The sequence below is a fragment of the Sciurus vulgaris genome (assembly GCF_902686455.1).
Source record: "Sciurus vulgaris genome assembly, chromosome: 9".
Taxonomy (NCBI): Eukaryota; Metazoa; Chordata; class Mammalia; order Rodentia; family Sciuridae; genus Sciurus; species Sciurus vulgaris.
The window spans coordinates 100,878,591-100,895,609 of NC_136469.1; the positions used below are offsets into that span (position 1 = coordinate 100,878,591).

At 36.3% G+C, this 17,019-nt stretch overlaps 1 protein-coding gene and 1 pseudogene across 5 annotated transcripts in view; one reads left to right on the plus strand and one right to left on the minus strand.

The window, feature by feature from the left end:
- POLR2B (RNA polymerase II subunit B) overlaps nt 1–17,019 on the minus strand; it is a 54,968-nt gene that overhangs the window by 25,957 nt on the left and 11,992 nt on the right. For 2 of the 4 annotated variants that reach the window (XM_079153740.1, XM_079153742.1), the window contains exons 5-13: nt 16,681–16,900; nt 16,163–16,321; nt 14,051–14,215; nt 10,452–10,648; nt 10,162–10,281; nt 6,490–6,676; nt 3,062–3,205; nt 2,689–2,828; nt 2,476–2,587 (exon numbers count right to left, since the gene is read on the minus strand). In XM_079153740.1, coding sequence (XP_079009866.1) covers nt 2,476–2,587; nt 2,689–2,828; nt 3,062–3,205; nt 6,490–6,676; nt 10,162–10,281; nt 10,452–10,648; nt 14,051–14,215; nt 16,163–16,321; nt 16,681–16,900 — 1,444 coding nt within the window. The remainder of the gene's footprint in view (nt 1–2,475; nt 2,588–2,688; nt 2,829–3,061; nt 3,206–6,489; nt 6,677–10,161; nt 10,282–10,451; nt 10,649–14,050; nt 14,216–16,162; nt 16,322–16,680; nt 16,901–17,019) is intronic. The other 2 variants (XM_079153741.1, XM_079153743.1) reach the window with 1 other exon arrangement.
- Nucleotides 6,683–9,112, plus strand: LOC306669674 (renal cancer differentiation gene 1 protein-like; annotated as a pseudogene). Its single transcript has one exon. The product of its transcript is annotated as a renal cancer differentiation gene 1 protein-like (transcript).

Below are 17,019 nucleotides of genomic sequence, written 5' to 3' on the forward strand. Positions count from 1 at the left end.
TAAAAAGGACTGGGGATGCAGCTCAGTGGTAAAGTGACCCTGGGTTCAATTCCCAGTACTATAAAAATAATAATAGTAATAATAATAATAAATTCCACTCAACTTCTGAAGCAACCAATTATCAATAAAATGGACAAATCTTAGTTATCATTGTTCAATCTATTAAAAATCTTGGTATAATTTAAAATTCTTAAATAAAAAATCCTAATATTGGTTAGGATTATTTCCATTTGTTTCTACTTTACTTTTTTATATGACTACTAAAAATTTTTAAACCACATATGTGGATCACATTCTCTTTTTCTGTGTACCAGGGACTGGACCCAGGGGCACTTAACCACTGAAGACACATTCCTCAGTGCTTATTTTTTCTCTTGAGACAGGGTCTCACTAAGTTGCTTGAGGCCTTGTTAAATTGCTGAGGCTGGCTTTGAACCTATGATCCTCCTGCCTCAGACTCCTAAGCCTCTGGGATCACAGTGGTATGCCGCCACGACTGGTTCACATTCTATTTCCACTAGAAATGAAGGTATAAAAAATATATTCTTTCAAAATACCAAAAGTATTTTGAGAAAGTTTGCAATAAAGAACATATTGAATTACTAAAAGCACTGCAAGATATAAAGTCAAAAAGGAAACAATTTCCAATGAATTACCTAGATCTAATATATAATCTTGGAAGTCAATAAATGAACTGCCAATCAATTAGAAAATTGAAGAACAGATTAGTGTTTCCCCACAAAAAGACCTTTAAGGGTTGGAGATACAGCTCAGTGGTAGAGCACTTGCCTAACATGCACAAGGCCCTGGGTTCAATCCCTAGTACTGTCAAACCCTTTAAAAAGTAAATCACACTTGGATCTTTTTACTAATTTACTAAAGAAAGGACTGGATTTAAGAAAGAAAAATATTTGAGTTAGTTCAAAAACCACGGTTAAGTAATAAAAGTTTGATCAAAAACACTAAGTTCTTCTCTAAAATTAAAGGGTAAAAAGCCAAGAAGTAGAAAACATTTACATTCCTAACCCCTTTCCTATTCATAGAAAATAATCTTGAAAGAAACATTATTTGTGAGCAGAAGTACCATGAATGGCATTCTGAAGTTTAAGATACTGCTTTTAAATGCAACTTTAACAGGATGACATAGAGCTTTCCTCCTCAAAAGGTCAGTTTCCTGGGGCTGGGGATATAGCTCAGTTGGTAGTATAGTGCTTGCTTTGCATGCACAGGCCCTGGGTTCAATTCCCGGCACCACCAAAAAATAAATAAATAAATAAATAAATAAAAGTTTCCTGAGCTCCAAAGGAAAGAGGCAATCTTTAGGAGGTCTACAGACAACTACTGGTAGCAGAAAAGTCTACCTAACAAACATTAGAAATGATAATATGCGGACCTCAAGTCATCAGAAAATATGAAAGAAAAGAAAAAGCATTAAACACCTAGAAAATATACACAATTCTCCCACTTGGAGTCTCCCAACATAGAAAAGCTGAAGACTTGAAAAGGAAGGGGTAAAAAAAAAAAAAAAAAAAAAAAAAGTAGATTCAATAATCATGGACAAATTTTTCCATCACAAAAAATATAATCAGTTCTAGGTCATTCTCTGAGCCTTGCCTGCCTTTGGTGAGGCTTTGTTCCTCTCTTTAAGCTGTAAATAAGCCTGAGTCAAATCCCAGAGCCATCTGGGATCTGCTGCAGAAGGCCAGGACCAACTCAATACTCTTCTCTGCTTTGCTAGGTTTAAAGGAGGCCAGCTACTTGCTAAGGATGTTGCAGTTTTTCCCCAAACCCACTTTCACCTGGACAGGTCCCAATGTATGGTATAAGCATTCTGTCTGAAGTATTTAAGTAAAATATATTATATATAGTAACAGAGCAGACAGTAGGTTTGGGAGAATAAAAAAAATCTGAGAAATATCCCCCAAACCGTATACTAAAAGCCCTACTTTGGGAAGTAATAAAGTTCGTATTATATTTTAATGACTTAAAAAAAAAAAATTCATCCTGATCCCAAATCACTTCAACATCCACTTTAAGACAATCTATTAGAAGTGCATCACATTTTGTGAATCTCTGAACTCAGACAAAGGATAAATCAGAGATGAATATTCCCCTTTTTAAAAGTAGTCTCAGCTTTAGAAAAACATCTCCTAAAGAATTTTTTAATATATAATTTGAGTTTAAAATACAATAATGATTTTGAGTACATGTCAAAATTTTTAGGAACATGTAAAAATTAAAATAAGCAACACCTTAAATACATTTCACACTTCAAGGAAATCCAGCTCAGAGAAAGATGCCAATACAAAAGAATTTTCACTGGCTTATGCCTTGTCTAACAAATCTTACAGACCCATGCTCTCTTAGCTAATTAAAGATTCTTACATCAGGAGCTAGAGATGTTGCTCAGTGACAGAGCACTTGCCGTACACAGGCCCTGGGTTGAATCCCCAGCCCCACAACAACAATTCTTACTTCAGACACAATGATGTCCATCTGACGCCTCAATTTCCTCAGGGTGTTCATAAGTTGTTCAGGATCTTTATGTATTCCAACCCAACAGCCATTAACAAAAATCTTAGTCGCACTAAAATGAAAAGCCAAAAGTATTTTTCAGTTACCAATTATATACTAAGCTATAACTAAAGAGTAAAAATTGTTTAAAAAAAAAACTCCATTTATACACACTCAGCAATAGCTGCAGGAGAAATTTCTTCTAAATTTTCCATACTCCATTCTTCTAAAAATTCCAGAATTGGAGAAGGTTGAGATCCAACTGAAATATAAGCCATCAGGGCTAAATTCTTCACAAGTCCTACAGCATGGCCCTAAGGAACAAATCAAGTAATTATCCACATTGATTTGACATATCTATAAAAATTCTTTTCCATACACATCTTTCCTTCAATTTGATTTCAAGATTTACTTTCCAAGAACAAAATGGTTAATAATACCTTAGGTCTAAATCATAATGCATAATTACAAAACTACTTCTTAATAATGCCCTACATAATGACCAGCAGACTTTTTGAACTGAATATAAATTCTAATGTATTATTACCTCTGGGGTCTCAGCAGGACAAACCATTCCCCACAATGTATTATGTAACTGTCTTGGTTTTGCTAGTTTGCCATCTCTACCAATTGGAGAATTTAAACGACGCAGGTGAGACAGAGTAGATGCAAAAGTCAAGCGGTTTAATACCTAGGAGAAAAATAACTTCATTAAAGTTTGGGCATCTCTGTGATTCACAGTATCACACTGAAGAAAAGTCAAATTTTTACACACAATACAATGGGTATCTAACTGTCCCCATACCTACCTACCTTATCTAACCTTTCCTTGGGTAATCTTGTTTAGAACCATACCTTAACTAAACCTTATTATAGTAGGGATGGCAAGTATGTGATGTACAGTTCTAACACAACATATAAACGTTTTGTGATCTGCCTCCAAACACAAGGACATTAGTTCCACAAAGGAAAAGATTTTCTTTCTTTAAATGTTTTATTTTCAATTGTTCCAAGTATCCAGAAACACTGTGGCATGCATTTGCTAATAATTCAACATTTATTAGAAGTGTTAAATTAAATACCAACTTACTCTCCCTTTGACTACAGCAGACATCATTAATCCATCTTAGAACTTTTTCTAGGTTGAGGCCTCTGAATTTTAACACAGATGCAAAAACATTCATTATCAATACATATAGGACATTTTAAGCAAGACCAATAAGGTAATAATTAGGAAAAAAGCAAGCAATTCAAGCCCAACCTCTAAATAAATTACCTACTTTCAGCCAGCCCTAAAATAACCCCAAACCTCATCCCTCTTCCTAACCTCTGACCTCCAGGAAGAACTCTTCTCTTTACTATATACTCTATGGAGCTTTCCATCATTCCACTGGTCAATCACAAAGTCTTATAAAAGCTACTTCCTAAAAATTTCTCAAATTTGACCCCATTCTCCAGCTCTACAAAACTGCTCTTTTAGAGGCCCTATTAGGGTTAATGTCATCACCAACTTACCTTGATCACCCAACCTAGAAATCTTTTGTCTAAGTTATTCTTTCCACACATCGATATACATGTTGCTGATTCTATCTCCTTCTACACATCAATAAGCATACCCTGTCAATTCAATCTTCAAATTTTCTAAAACATCAAGCCCTCCCATCCCAGTGTTACAACAGTGCCTTGAATCAGCTATTTACAGCACACCTATATGTCCCTGACTTGTTGCCTCCCCTCTACCCTCCTCAGTTTCCAAAATGACTGAAAATGTGTCTCTATCACTCACCTGCTTAAAAATTATTAAACAGGCTGACCCTGGCTTCAGTAGAGCATGACATAAAGCCCTTCTCATGAAGACCCAAACACTTTTCCCCTATCAGTCTCCTGACATTCTTGTACTCTACTGACATTGCCACATACCTTCACCTCTTTGCCTTGGACCATGCTATTGCCACAGAATGGAACACACTTCTCCATTGTCTTGTCTGATGAACTGTTATCATCTCTACAAAAGCCATCTGACTCACCTCCAGGAAGAACTCTTCTCTTTACTAAACACTCTATGGAGCTTTCCATCATTCCACTGGTCAATCACAAAGTCTTATAAAAGCTACTTCCTAAAAATTTCTCAAATTTGACCCCATTCTCCAGCTCTACAAAACTGCTCTTTTAGAGGCCCTAATAACTTCTCATTCAGGCTGTTATAATAATCTTTCTGACACAAACCTTGTCCTCCTTAATTCTTTTCTCCACATTGTCAATTACTATGTGTATAAAAAACAAAAATGATCATGTTACTACCATCTGTGAGCTGTTTCAAACCCCCGGTTCAACTCTACCTAACCATTTTAATTTGAAAATCCTCAATTGTTCTAGCTCCCATAACATACATACACTCTTTCTTGCCTCCATCCCTCTATTCAAGATGTTAAGAAGTTTTCTGCAGTTTTTCTGTAAGCTGCTGGTTCTACCCTCCTCTCTACCTTGTGCTGTTTCCCAGCTATGCTTCAAGATTCGGTGCAATGTTACCTCCTAAAGACTTCTTTTCATCCTCTAAGGCTGTGATAAAGCCTTTCCCCAGCACTCCCACAGAGCAGGTGTGCAGATTTCTTATTATGATACTGTACCATGTTGTAATTACCTGCTCACATCCATCTACAAGTGTAGGTAGTAAACTACCAAAGATCAGGGATCTTGTTTTATTCATCTTTCCATCTAATGTAAGAGAGTACCTGACACATCACAAGGTCCAATAATAATTCACTGAACTAACTTTGCAGTGTGGCATCATTTATCATATCAAAGCTCAGGGTACAGGAGCTATATATAAATGAATGTTACTCTGCTAGATGCTGATGAACTCCTTGAGGGTTGGTACAGAGGGTTGGTTCAGAACTTATTCAAGTTATGAACCCAGCATCAAAAACATCAACTATACCCCCAAAATCCTTAATGAATTAAAAGGAACTAGAAATTTAACTTTGCTATCTGCAGTATCCTAGAATTTTGCAGAGCATCTAGAGTTTAGGAATTTGAATTTTCTATCTGAATGCCAAATCAATTAGGTAATGCCAATATACCCCAAAAGTGAGTATATACCCCAAAAGCCCATAAAGCTGGATAAGTACATTACAGCTTTAAAACTGCAGAAGAAAAGAAAATATATATGGCATGGTGGTGCAGGTCTGTAACTGTGGTAACTTGGTGGTGCAGGCTGAGATAGGAGGTTCTCAAATTCAAGGCCAGTCTTGGCAATTTAGCAAGACCCTGTATCAAATTAAAATAAAAAAGGACACTGGGTGTAGTGGCACATGCCTGTAATCCCAGGGACTAGGGAGACTGAGGCCCTATCTCAAACTTGGCCCCCAAGTTCAAGACCAGCCTCCACCACTGAGCAAGGCCCTATCTCAAAATAAAAAACAAAAGGGCTTGGAATATAGCTTGGCACCCTGGATTCAATCCCCAGTTAGCAAAAACCAAAAAAGTAAAGCAAATACAAAAATGTATTTTAAAAGAAAAAGCCTAATGGGCCTTTTAAAAGCTTTTTCTTAATATTCCAGTTGTGATTACTGACTGCATTCACTACATTAAAAACTCACAAGTACCACGCATTTTCCAACAAATGAAGGGGATACCTATTTATTCTCTGGATCAGTTTCTAATATGGAGTTTTTAATATTTTTCTTTTTTTGGGTTTTTTAAATACACAAAGCTTTGCTAACACATACTGTATCACCTCCCATGTAGCTACTCTTATTAACTATCTTGAGTTTCTAAACTGTAAGTCAAAAACTTAAGTTCCTCTTTGTTATGCTAATAGCTAAAGAAAAATATCATTTTCATAATTTAAAACCCCTAGTTGATTTCATATTTGAGAAGAAAATAAAAAGACAACTTACAGTAAATAAATTAAAGATACTACTAGTCCTATAACAGATTGCCTATGAATCCTATAGTCATAGTTGACACCCTTACCTGAGATACTCCAGCTCTGGCTTGATGAGCTTTCTTTTGGTCACCCCAGTTTCCAGTAGCTAAAGAGTATTTTAAGCCATCAGATATTATTCTCGTTTTAATTGCCAACTCCAAGTTAAAGTCCTTTCCTCGATCAATAAACTTCTGTGCATAGATTCGCACTTCTTTCAGCAAATTCTTAAACATACTGCCAAATAAAATGGTATTGCTTTAAACATGTTAATGTCTACAAAATTCATTCTTAACAAGGACAATATTGCCCACAAGGGTGAAAATGGTTGTGGAAGGGCACAAAACCAAAACGACACAAAACAAAAACACCCACACACATATATAGTATATACACATATGTGGCAGACAAAGTAATTAGGAAAATGTGTCAAGAGTCTCAGTGGGGCAATAACAAAAAACGCTGAAAAATACTAATCTATAACAAACTAACAAAACCTGTGCAAAATACTAATGTTAATAAACTTTTTGTAATGCCTATGTATTTTGCTGTTAAAAATAACTTTTCTGAAAGTTCACTATAGAAAATATGGGAAATACAGAAACATCAAAAATAAAATTTAAGGCCAAATTACATTGTTATATTGTGTGTATTCAGGAATATGTAACACAAATATCATTATGTACACCTATAATGTCCCAATAAAAAAAATGGAGGGAGGGCTGGGGTTGTGGCTCAGTGGTGGAGTGCTTGCCTAGCCCTTGTGAGGCATTGGGTTGTATGCTCGGCATCACATAAGAAAATAAGTAAAGTTATCGTGTTCATCCACAACTAAAAATATTTTTTTTTAACGTGGGAGAAAGGGTGTCGGTTCTGCTGTTCAGGTCCGGCTCTGCGGTCCCAGCCCTTCCCCATGGCTGACCCTGAGGAGTTTCATGTTTCTTCACCTCCCTGACTGCCTCCCTCCACTCCCTCTTCTTCTTCAGATGTTTCATCGGCATCCTCCCCCAGTGTCCCAGTGAGTTTGGGCTGGCCAGTTTCGAGCAGGAACAGCAACTAAACTGTGGACCCACTGGGGGAAGTAGAGCTGCAGATCGGAGATGCAGCATTTTCTCTAACCAAACTTCTTGAAGCCACATCTGCAGTATCAGCTCAAGTAGAAGAGCCTGCCCCCAAATGTACAGAAAATGCACATTTCCTTGAAACCTGGCGGGACCTCTTGAAAGAAGGCTATGATTCTTCGAAACCTAACAACTGATTTGGCCTGATTTGGACAGTGTAATATCCTAATAAACATAAAATTTTTGCACTTGTATTGCATAATAGGATGATCTCTCCAACAGTTCTGTATACTCAGAATGAGTATGAAAGCAGAATTCGGATATTCTTGATGCAGACCAGTATTTGTTTATTCTTAAATACTTTCTGCCCTCTAAACTACTGTAGAATCCTTTATGGAAGTTAATTCTATCAGTAGATAATTAATGTTAACAGTGCTACCAGTAGCATACTACACAGATCAAGGTGCAAGAATGGTAGACTTTGAAGTTGTGCTTCATTTTATGGTCCAAAAGAGGTAACTAAGGTTGCCTATGCTAGATCCAACTCCATTAGGGTAAATTCTCCAAAATCTATGATTGAGGTTTTATATCCTTAGCACCTGAAACAGTGTCACACAACACTTGCTAAATCCTTGTTGAATAAAAGACTTGACAAACATAATTAAAAGCTTTTGTTACTTCCTATTTTTAGCATGAAGACTATAATTGTTTCTCTACAAATGTATGAATCTGAACTTCACTGACTTGAAGGAAAACATTCTTTTTTTAATGGGGATTTGAACTTTGTTGATAGTTTTTAAAAATATAATTTTTTTTGGTTTTTTTGCCCTTTGAAGATGCTTTTTAAAAAAGCATGTCAGAAAATGAAAGCATGTCTAGACAGAATGCATGTTTTTACCCTATTTATTTCTATGGTTAATTGCTCTCATTGTTAATATTTCTTGTATTTTACATTTTTGTATGTTTGAGAGCTTGCTTTAAAGTACCTTATCAAATCTGTGACTCAGTACTAAGTTGCAAGTTATTTACATAATAATTCTAAAGAGGGCTGGGGAGATAGCTCATCTGGTAGAGTGCCTGCCTTGCAAGCACAAGGCCCTGAGTTCGATCCCCAGTACCACAAAAAAAAAAAAAAATTTAAATAATTCTAAAGAAATTGCTTTGTTTCCAGTGTATCATCAAATTTAAATGACGTATTATTTGATCTCAGTGACAGTGTTCTATTTTATGTGTCCTGTATCTTATATTGCTTTTTGGTGGTTTGTGTCATGTGTCAACAATTAAACCAACTCTGGTACTCTACTATATTTTAATTTTTTAAACATATTTGATGTGGCATCTTAATTCTTTGTAGAGATGGGAGATGTGTCCAGAAATATATTCTTAAGCCCCACAGTGGGGGCAATGCAAGGGGACATATGGATGGGCAAAGAATAGTTTTGTTCAGCATATTAGGACATAGATCTTCAATAATTTTTTTAGTTCAAGATCACACATGTTGTGGGATTTTTATACCAAAGAGATGCTCATTTCAGTATTATAAAAATATTTTTCTTATCTATTTCTGAAAGTTGCAGTTTTAAAACATATAAAAATAAACTTATTAAAAGCAAAAATTGGGCTGGGGAGATAGCTCAGTTGGTAGAGTGCTTGCCTTGTAAGCATGAGGCCCTGGGTTTAATCCCCAGCACCGAAAAAAAAAAAAAAAAAAAAAAAGCAAAAATTAATAATAATAAATAAATAAATAAATGGGGGGAAAAAAATAAAAAGCCAGCTGTGGTGGTGCACGCCTATAATCCCACCAACTTGGGAGGCTAAGACAGGAGGATCACAAGTTTGAGGCCAGCCTCAGCCAATTTAGCAAGGCTCTGGGCAACTTTGTGAGATTCTCTCTCAGAGAATTAAAAGCGCTGGGGATATAGTTCAGTGGTAAAGGTCCCCTAGCTTCAATTCCCAGTACCAAAAAAAAAGAATAAAATTTAAAATCCCAATGCTCAAAAAAATGATCACTGCTAATATTTTCATACATTTTCCTCTAGCCAATCTTTAAGAGAAGCTACAAAACAAGACTAAAATTTCACTATCGGCACTTAGAAAATCAAGTCATGGTTGGGAGTATAGCTCAGTGTTACAGTGCATGCCTTGCATGCACGAGGCTCCAGGTTCAATCCTCAGCACTGCAAAGAAAAAAAAAAAAAAAGAAGAAGAAAGAAAAATCAAGGCAATGTATTATTTTCTCACACATTCCTCAAGGCTACCTGAGGAATAAAGAAAATATGAACTGCTGGACACAGTGGCACATGCTTATAATCCCAGCTCCTCGGAGGCTGAAGGAAGAGGATCACAAGTTCAAGGCCAGCCTCAGCAACTAGTAAGATAAACATAAAAAGAACTGGGAATGTAGCTCAGTGGTAAAATGCCCCAGGGTCCAATCCCAGCATTAAAAAAATATAAACAAACAAACATAAACAAGAAATACACTGTGGTCACAAACATCATTCCCAGATATGAACCCAACCTAAATCTGAGCAAGTAGCAAAGAACATAGCAAGTTTCAGAGGTACATAATATGGTACCAAGATGGTTTAGCAACTCTAAGAGTAATGAAACAATCTACCATCAATCTCCTTATTTCAACAATCTCCTTCTGTAACATCTTACCCTCTAAATAAGAACGCAAGTAGTGGCCCAGCAAGATCCAGTCTTTTGTTTCCATAGTGATCTCTGTCATCTAGTTCTCTTCTACCCAAAGCGGCCAGAAGTAACCTATGAACCATATAACTTTAAAAAAAAAAAAAGGAAAGGAAAAAGAATTGAAAAAAACACTTGGTTTTGTTTTCTCCCCCCATAATATTTATCAAAAACATCATTCTTTACATTTAGCTTTAAGAAAAACACTCTATCTCAACTATATCTTAGTAGAGAACTTAAAACAATAAAATTTAACATACCCCAAGAAATATGCTTTTTTGGTCTCACAAAAATCACTAACACCAACATGAGGAAGCATTTCTTTTTGTAAGACTTCTTTTGCATATTTAATTCTTTTCTCTTTAGTAACGCCAGGCTTTGCCCCTCTTGAACCAATGAAATTTAATGCAACATTCTGTTCTTGAATGACAAAAGCTTCATCAAGAGAAGGTTTAACCTGTCAAATAATTTATATAGAAATTTTCAAATTCATATTTTCACCTCAAAATGAGTCAGCTCTCATTTAACTTAATAACATGCCAAATATTCCTATAAACCAAATCAAATATGTGTTTTTAGAAAATCAAGGAATCATAAAAACCTTAGAACTAGAAAAACCACCTCAAAGATCTAGAGATCTGGGCTGGGGTTGTGGCTCAGTCGTAGAGTGCTTGCCTAGCACGTGTGAGGCACTGGGTTTGATCCTCAGCACTACATATAAATAAATTAAATAAAGGTTCATCAACAACAAAAAAATCTAGAGATCTTTGACAAAATTCATTCATCAGCACAGGCAATTTTACTTTCTAGAAAAATACAAATAATTCCTCTATGAAAATAATGTGGTTTCTCTGTTTTTACAGTTTAATGACCCAAAAAAAAAAAAAAAAAAGTTACTTCCAGATATCAAAAATATTTAAAGAAATTCTGTGGTCCAATAAAATTTACTGAGCTACGAATGAATAAATGTGTCAAACTGTTTTCAATTTTGGTATTAACCCCAAGTATTGGGATTGAACCCAAAGACCTCATGTATGCTAGGCAAGTGTTATATCACTTGAGCTATATATCTCCAATGCTTTTTTATTTTGACACAACATGTCACTAAATTGCCCAGGCTGGATGTGAACTTGTGATCCTCTTGCCTCAGACTCTAAAGTGCTATCGTGGAACTTGTCAAAATGTCAAAGCAATTGTCACAGAAATAAAACCAGAAAAATCACTAAGTTAGACTACATGAAGAGTCAAAAATTGTTAAGACTTACTGTTTAGATTAATGCATTCTAATTAGGTCATAAGTAGCTGGAATTATAGGCCTGCAATATTGTACCTGGCCAAGAAATTTTTAATACATAAATAAAACCATCTGATATTTTGTAAAGCACATTGCCCTGAGGCAGGAGGATTCCAAGTTTAAAATATAAAACTTATACATGTTATTTTTATGAATGTGGATGTGTGTATATATTTATATAGATAAATGTATATTACTGCAATATATTTAAATGTAAATACATTTATGTATGCAATATATATTTGTTTATATATAAAGAGACCTGTATTTCATGTCTACTACTAGCTATCTGTGGCCTCCAAGTAGTCATATAATCTGTTTCCTTATCTACAAATGGGCTGGACAAAGTAATTTCTAAGTTCCATTCTAATTCTGACATTATAAATTTCTAATTTTACATAATAATGAGCCTGAGAAATAAGGGGTAATATGTCATAACTTTGGTCTCTGTAAGTAACCCTTAATTCTAGCATATATATTAAAATGGCTTTCTTGCCTTTGACTTCCTACATCTTCCTGCCACTTATTCACCAGTTTAAACATCCAAAGTTCAATCATGGCACCAAACATGAGAAAAGAGTACAGAGCCAGGTGGGGTGAGGCAGGCCTATAATCCCAGCAACACAGGAAGCCAAGGCAGGAAGATCCCAAGTTTGAGGTCAGCATGGGCAACTTTAGCAAGCCTTTGTCTCAAAACAATAAGGGGGGTTGGGGATATAGTTCAGTTGGTAGAGTGCTTGCCTCGCAAGCACAAGGTCCTGGGTTCAAATCCCCAGCACCACAAAAATAAAAAAAAAAAAAAAGACAATAAGGGATAGGGATATAGGACAGTGGTTTAATCCCCAGGACCACCAAACAAAAAAGAAAAAAATGTTAGCATTACTGAAAATGGGACAAAATGACATCATGTGACTTAATGTGATGCCCTGTGAAGCACACAATATTGCTTCTCTATTATGCGCCCCCCCAAAAAAAGCCTAAATTCAATCTAATCATGAGGAAATATCTCAATTCCATTAAAAAAATGGCATATCTTCTCTACAAAATTAAGAGTCATAAAAGACAAAGAAAGGCTAAAGAAAGATTAAAAGAGACATAAAAAAATAAAATGCAGCAGGGCACACTGGCCCATGCGTGTTATCCCAGCAACTGGGGAGGCTGATACAAGAAGATCACAAGTTCAAGGCCAGCCTCAGTAACTTAGTGTGGCTCTAAGCAACTTATTAAGACCTTGTCTCAAAATTAAAAATCAAAAGGGCTAGGTATGTAGCTTAGTGATAAAACACTCATGGGTTAAAACCCTGGTACAAAAACAAACAAAAAAAATGCAATGAATGATCCTGAACTGGATTCTGAACTAAGAAAAAAAAAAAATACTATTAAAGATATTATTGGAGCTGGGTATGGTGGGGCACTGAGGAGGCTGAGGAAGGAAGATTCCAAGTTTCAGGTCACTAGGCAACTTTGCAAGACTGTCTCAAAATATACAAAAAAATACGGGAGGTGGGGATGTGGCTCAGCGGTAGAACACTTGTCTACCATGCTCAAGGCCCAGAGTTTGATCCCCAGCCCTGTGCGAACTCACTCACTCACTCGCTCGCTCACTCACACACACACACATACACACACACACAAATGAGGCTATGGCTCAGTAGTATAATGCCCCTAAATTCAATCCCCTATATAAGGGAAGGGAAGAAAAGGTATTATGGGGACAACTAGCAAATGCGTAAGATCTGCCTATTCATAGTATTACATCTACATTAAATTTCTTGATTTTAGTAATTATACTATGACTAAGTAAGTGAATATCTTGGATCTTAGGAAACAGACACTGAAATATTAGGAGTAAAGAGGCATAATACCTGTTAACTTACTCTCAAATGGTCCAGAAAAAAGTCATGTATATGTATAGATAGAATAATAAAGCAAATGTAGCCAAGTTAACAACTAAATCTGAGTGAAGAATACAGAGTTCTGGGTACTACTCTAGCAACTGTTCTCTAAGTTTGAAATTCCTACAAAACAAAAAGGTTTTTCTTTTCCTCAAAATAAAAAGAAAAAAAAAATCAACTACTCATTTTCCCTTTTTATTAAATTATACTAGACTAGTGTACTTTTATAATTTTCCTTACTGCTTTCTTCATGGGGCTGCCATTGAACTTTTGGCTGTCTCTACTTTTCACATCTATTTTACACAGAACTGTCAGAGAGGCCTAGACAGGGAAGACTTTCACTACACATGAAATTTGTGACAGTCAAATTGCTCTTCACAGATTTCTGCTGTTTTAGGGTTTGTTTGTTTTGATACCAGGGATTGAACCCAGAAACACTTGACCACTGAGTCACACCCCCAGTCTTTTTTATACTTTATTTAAAGACAGGATCTTACTGAGTTGCTGAGGCTGGCTTTGAACTTGCAATCCTCCTGCCTCAGTCTCTGGAGCTGCTGGGATTACAGGTATGTGCCACCACACCCAGCTCTGCTATGTTTTAAGGTTAGCGACAATTAGTACCTCTAAGTTTCTTATCAGACACTATGAATACATTTTGTTTTCACATTACCATTTCCATCATCTCTGGATCTTCAAAATCATAAATAATATGTTCTAGGATATCTCTATCAGACACAAAACCTAATGCTCTGAACACAATAATGATGGGAACTTCTTGCTTGATATATGGTAGAGTTGCCACGATGCGCTGACCAATAGCACTTTTTTTTGCACCCTAGAAAAATAAATACCATTAGAATACAAATATACAAGAGCTCAGAGAAATATAAAAGCACCAAGAAAACCATTTAAATTCCAGCTACTCAGATGGCAGAGGCAGGAGGTTTATAAGTTTGAGGTCAGCCTTGGCAAAATCTAAACCAGTCTCCACAACTTAGCAAAACCCTGTCTCAAAATCAAAAATAAAAAGGGATAGGGGTATAGCTCTGTGGTAAAGTACCTCTAAGTTCAATCCCCAATACCACCAAACAAAAAAAAAAATAATTTTTTTATAAACCCCCCCCAAAAAATGGGAGACAGCAAGCAAACCACTTAAGTTCATATATTTCAAAAAATCACGTCTCCCCATACTCTGAGGAACCTCCTACAACTGCTTTTCAAAACCACTTAAGCTAACTAATTTTACAGACATCCTGATCATTTAAACCATATAGAACTTCCATTCTCATCCATCTACCTGTCAAGATCCTCTAAGAATTAACCAAATACCACATTTGGAAATGACTTTTGGCTGCCAAAGAATACAAATACAATTGATATCTTTCTATCCCCTCCCCTCCTGGGGGTTAGGGGTTCTTGAGAAGAAAAAAAAATAGATGAGTGGTAAAAGAGCAAGGACATGAATAGACAAATATAGAAAAAGCTAAGTACAGAATAAAAACTAAATATTGTCAGAGCTGATCTGTGAGTGTTGTGGTTTAGATGTGATGTCCCCTAAAATTTCACGTGTGAGGCAATGCAAGGTTTGGAAAAGAAATGATTGGGTTATATCCTTAACCTAATGAGTAAATTGATCCAGATAGGGATTAACTGAGTGGTAACTAAAATGGCAGGGTATGGCTGGAGAAGGAAGGAATTGGGGGCGTGGCTTTGGGTATATGACAAGTGGAGTCTCTCCTGCTTTCTGATTACCATGTAGGTTGTTTCCCTCAGCCCCACTCTTCTGCCATAATGTTCTGCCTCACTTCAAGCCCTGAGGAATGGAGCCAGAATTCTACAGACTAAGACCTCTGAAATCATAAGCCCTCAACCTTTTCCTCCCCTACAATCGTGCTGGTCAGGTCCTTTAGTCACAGCAACAAAAAAGCTGACTAAAATAGTGAGGTATCTTGTTTGAATACCACTTCAAAACTAACAGCCTCTTACATACAAGCTCCTCTTTTTTAATTTCTTCCAAAGGAGTGGGGATGCAGTCAGAAGAGCACTCCTGGGTCCATTCCCAAGTACCACAAGGAAAAATAAAAACTTATGATAGAATCCCTGAGTAAGCTATAAAAGAGTGGTTCCATCTTGCTTATACTCTCTAGCTCTTCTGCCAGCCCCTACTCCCTGTACCAGGGATTATGTGGGCCTTTGTGGGCATTCTACCACATCCTTAGCACTGACCCTCCCCGCCGTTATTTTTTTTGAGACAAGGTCTTGCTAAGTTTATCAGGCTGGCCTCACACTTATGATCATCCTGCCTCAGCCTTCCAAGTTGCTGGAATTATACACATGTGTCACTGTGCCTGGCTCTATGGCTCTTTGTGCTTGCTCTCTGTGTTAGCTACTGAATGGAGAGGCCCACATGGCAAGAAAACAGAGAGGCTTCCAACCAACAGCCAATAAAGACCTGAAACTGTCCAATGGCTATTAAAGAATTGAATCCTGCCAACAACATGTGAATAAGCTTGGGATGACTGCAGCCTAGGCAAACACCTTGACTATCACATTACGAGAGACACTCAGCCAGAGGACCCAGTTAAGCTGCACCCAGATTCCTGACCCACAGAAACTACAAGATGATAAATGTTGCTGCTGGAGTAATCTGTTACATGGCAATAATAATAATACCTAACACATAATACCAATAACATGCTCCAGAGAAGCTTTTTTTGACTAAGAATGCAAAACAAGACACAAAGGAATAAAAAAAAACAACATATCATATCCCAGACCATACCTGCCCTCCTCTCGCCAGCATGCTAACCCATATAGTACTGGTAGGTCGGGAAGAATTCTCCAGACATGACCTACACTCTCCTGTGTAGGCATATTTAGAATCCTTTTTGGCAAACACATAGACTGTGTTTGTTGCCATTTTCTCTTGGGCAATCAGAACCTATATGGGCAATAAGAAAGTTATAGCCAGGAAACCAAAAGGTCATTGAAGTACAAAGAGTGAAATGTGCACCTTAATTTAACTTGATCATAAAGGTTCAAAGGGAAACAGCAATTCTTGAACTTTACAAACTCCATTTTGCATTAAATGCTTCATAGAAATATATAACTCTAACAACTGATGAAATACTCGTTTATATTATATTCATCTAAATAAAGCTTAAGTTTAGTTGTCATACCATAAATAATTTTGACTTCCACTTTCTGGTTACCCTGTATAAAGTCTACTTTTTCATTTCAACTTTAATAATTTAAAATTTAACTATCATTTTGTAATGTTTTAAAATAATGTTACTATACCTTTTCGGATCCATTAATAATAAAATAGCCACCAGGATCCAACGGACATTCATTTAACTCACAAAGGTCACGATCTGTTAAGCCATTTAACAGGCAGTAAGTTGAACGCAACATAATTGGAATTTTTCCTATAAAAGTTTTCTGATGCTGAGTCTGAAGTTGTTCTTCACCTTCTTTAATGACTGTTTTTGTTATGTCAACATAAAGTGGAGCAGAATACCTTTGAAAATAGAAGTAGGTCACAGTTGAGCAATAATAGGGTATTTGCTAAAACATAAATCCTCACCTGGTTAACATATATTTTCTGAATTCTATTTCAGTATCTGTTGATGACAAAAA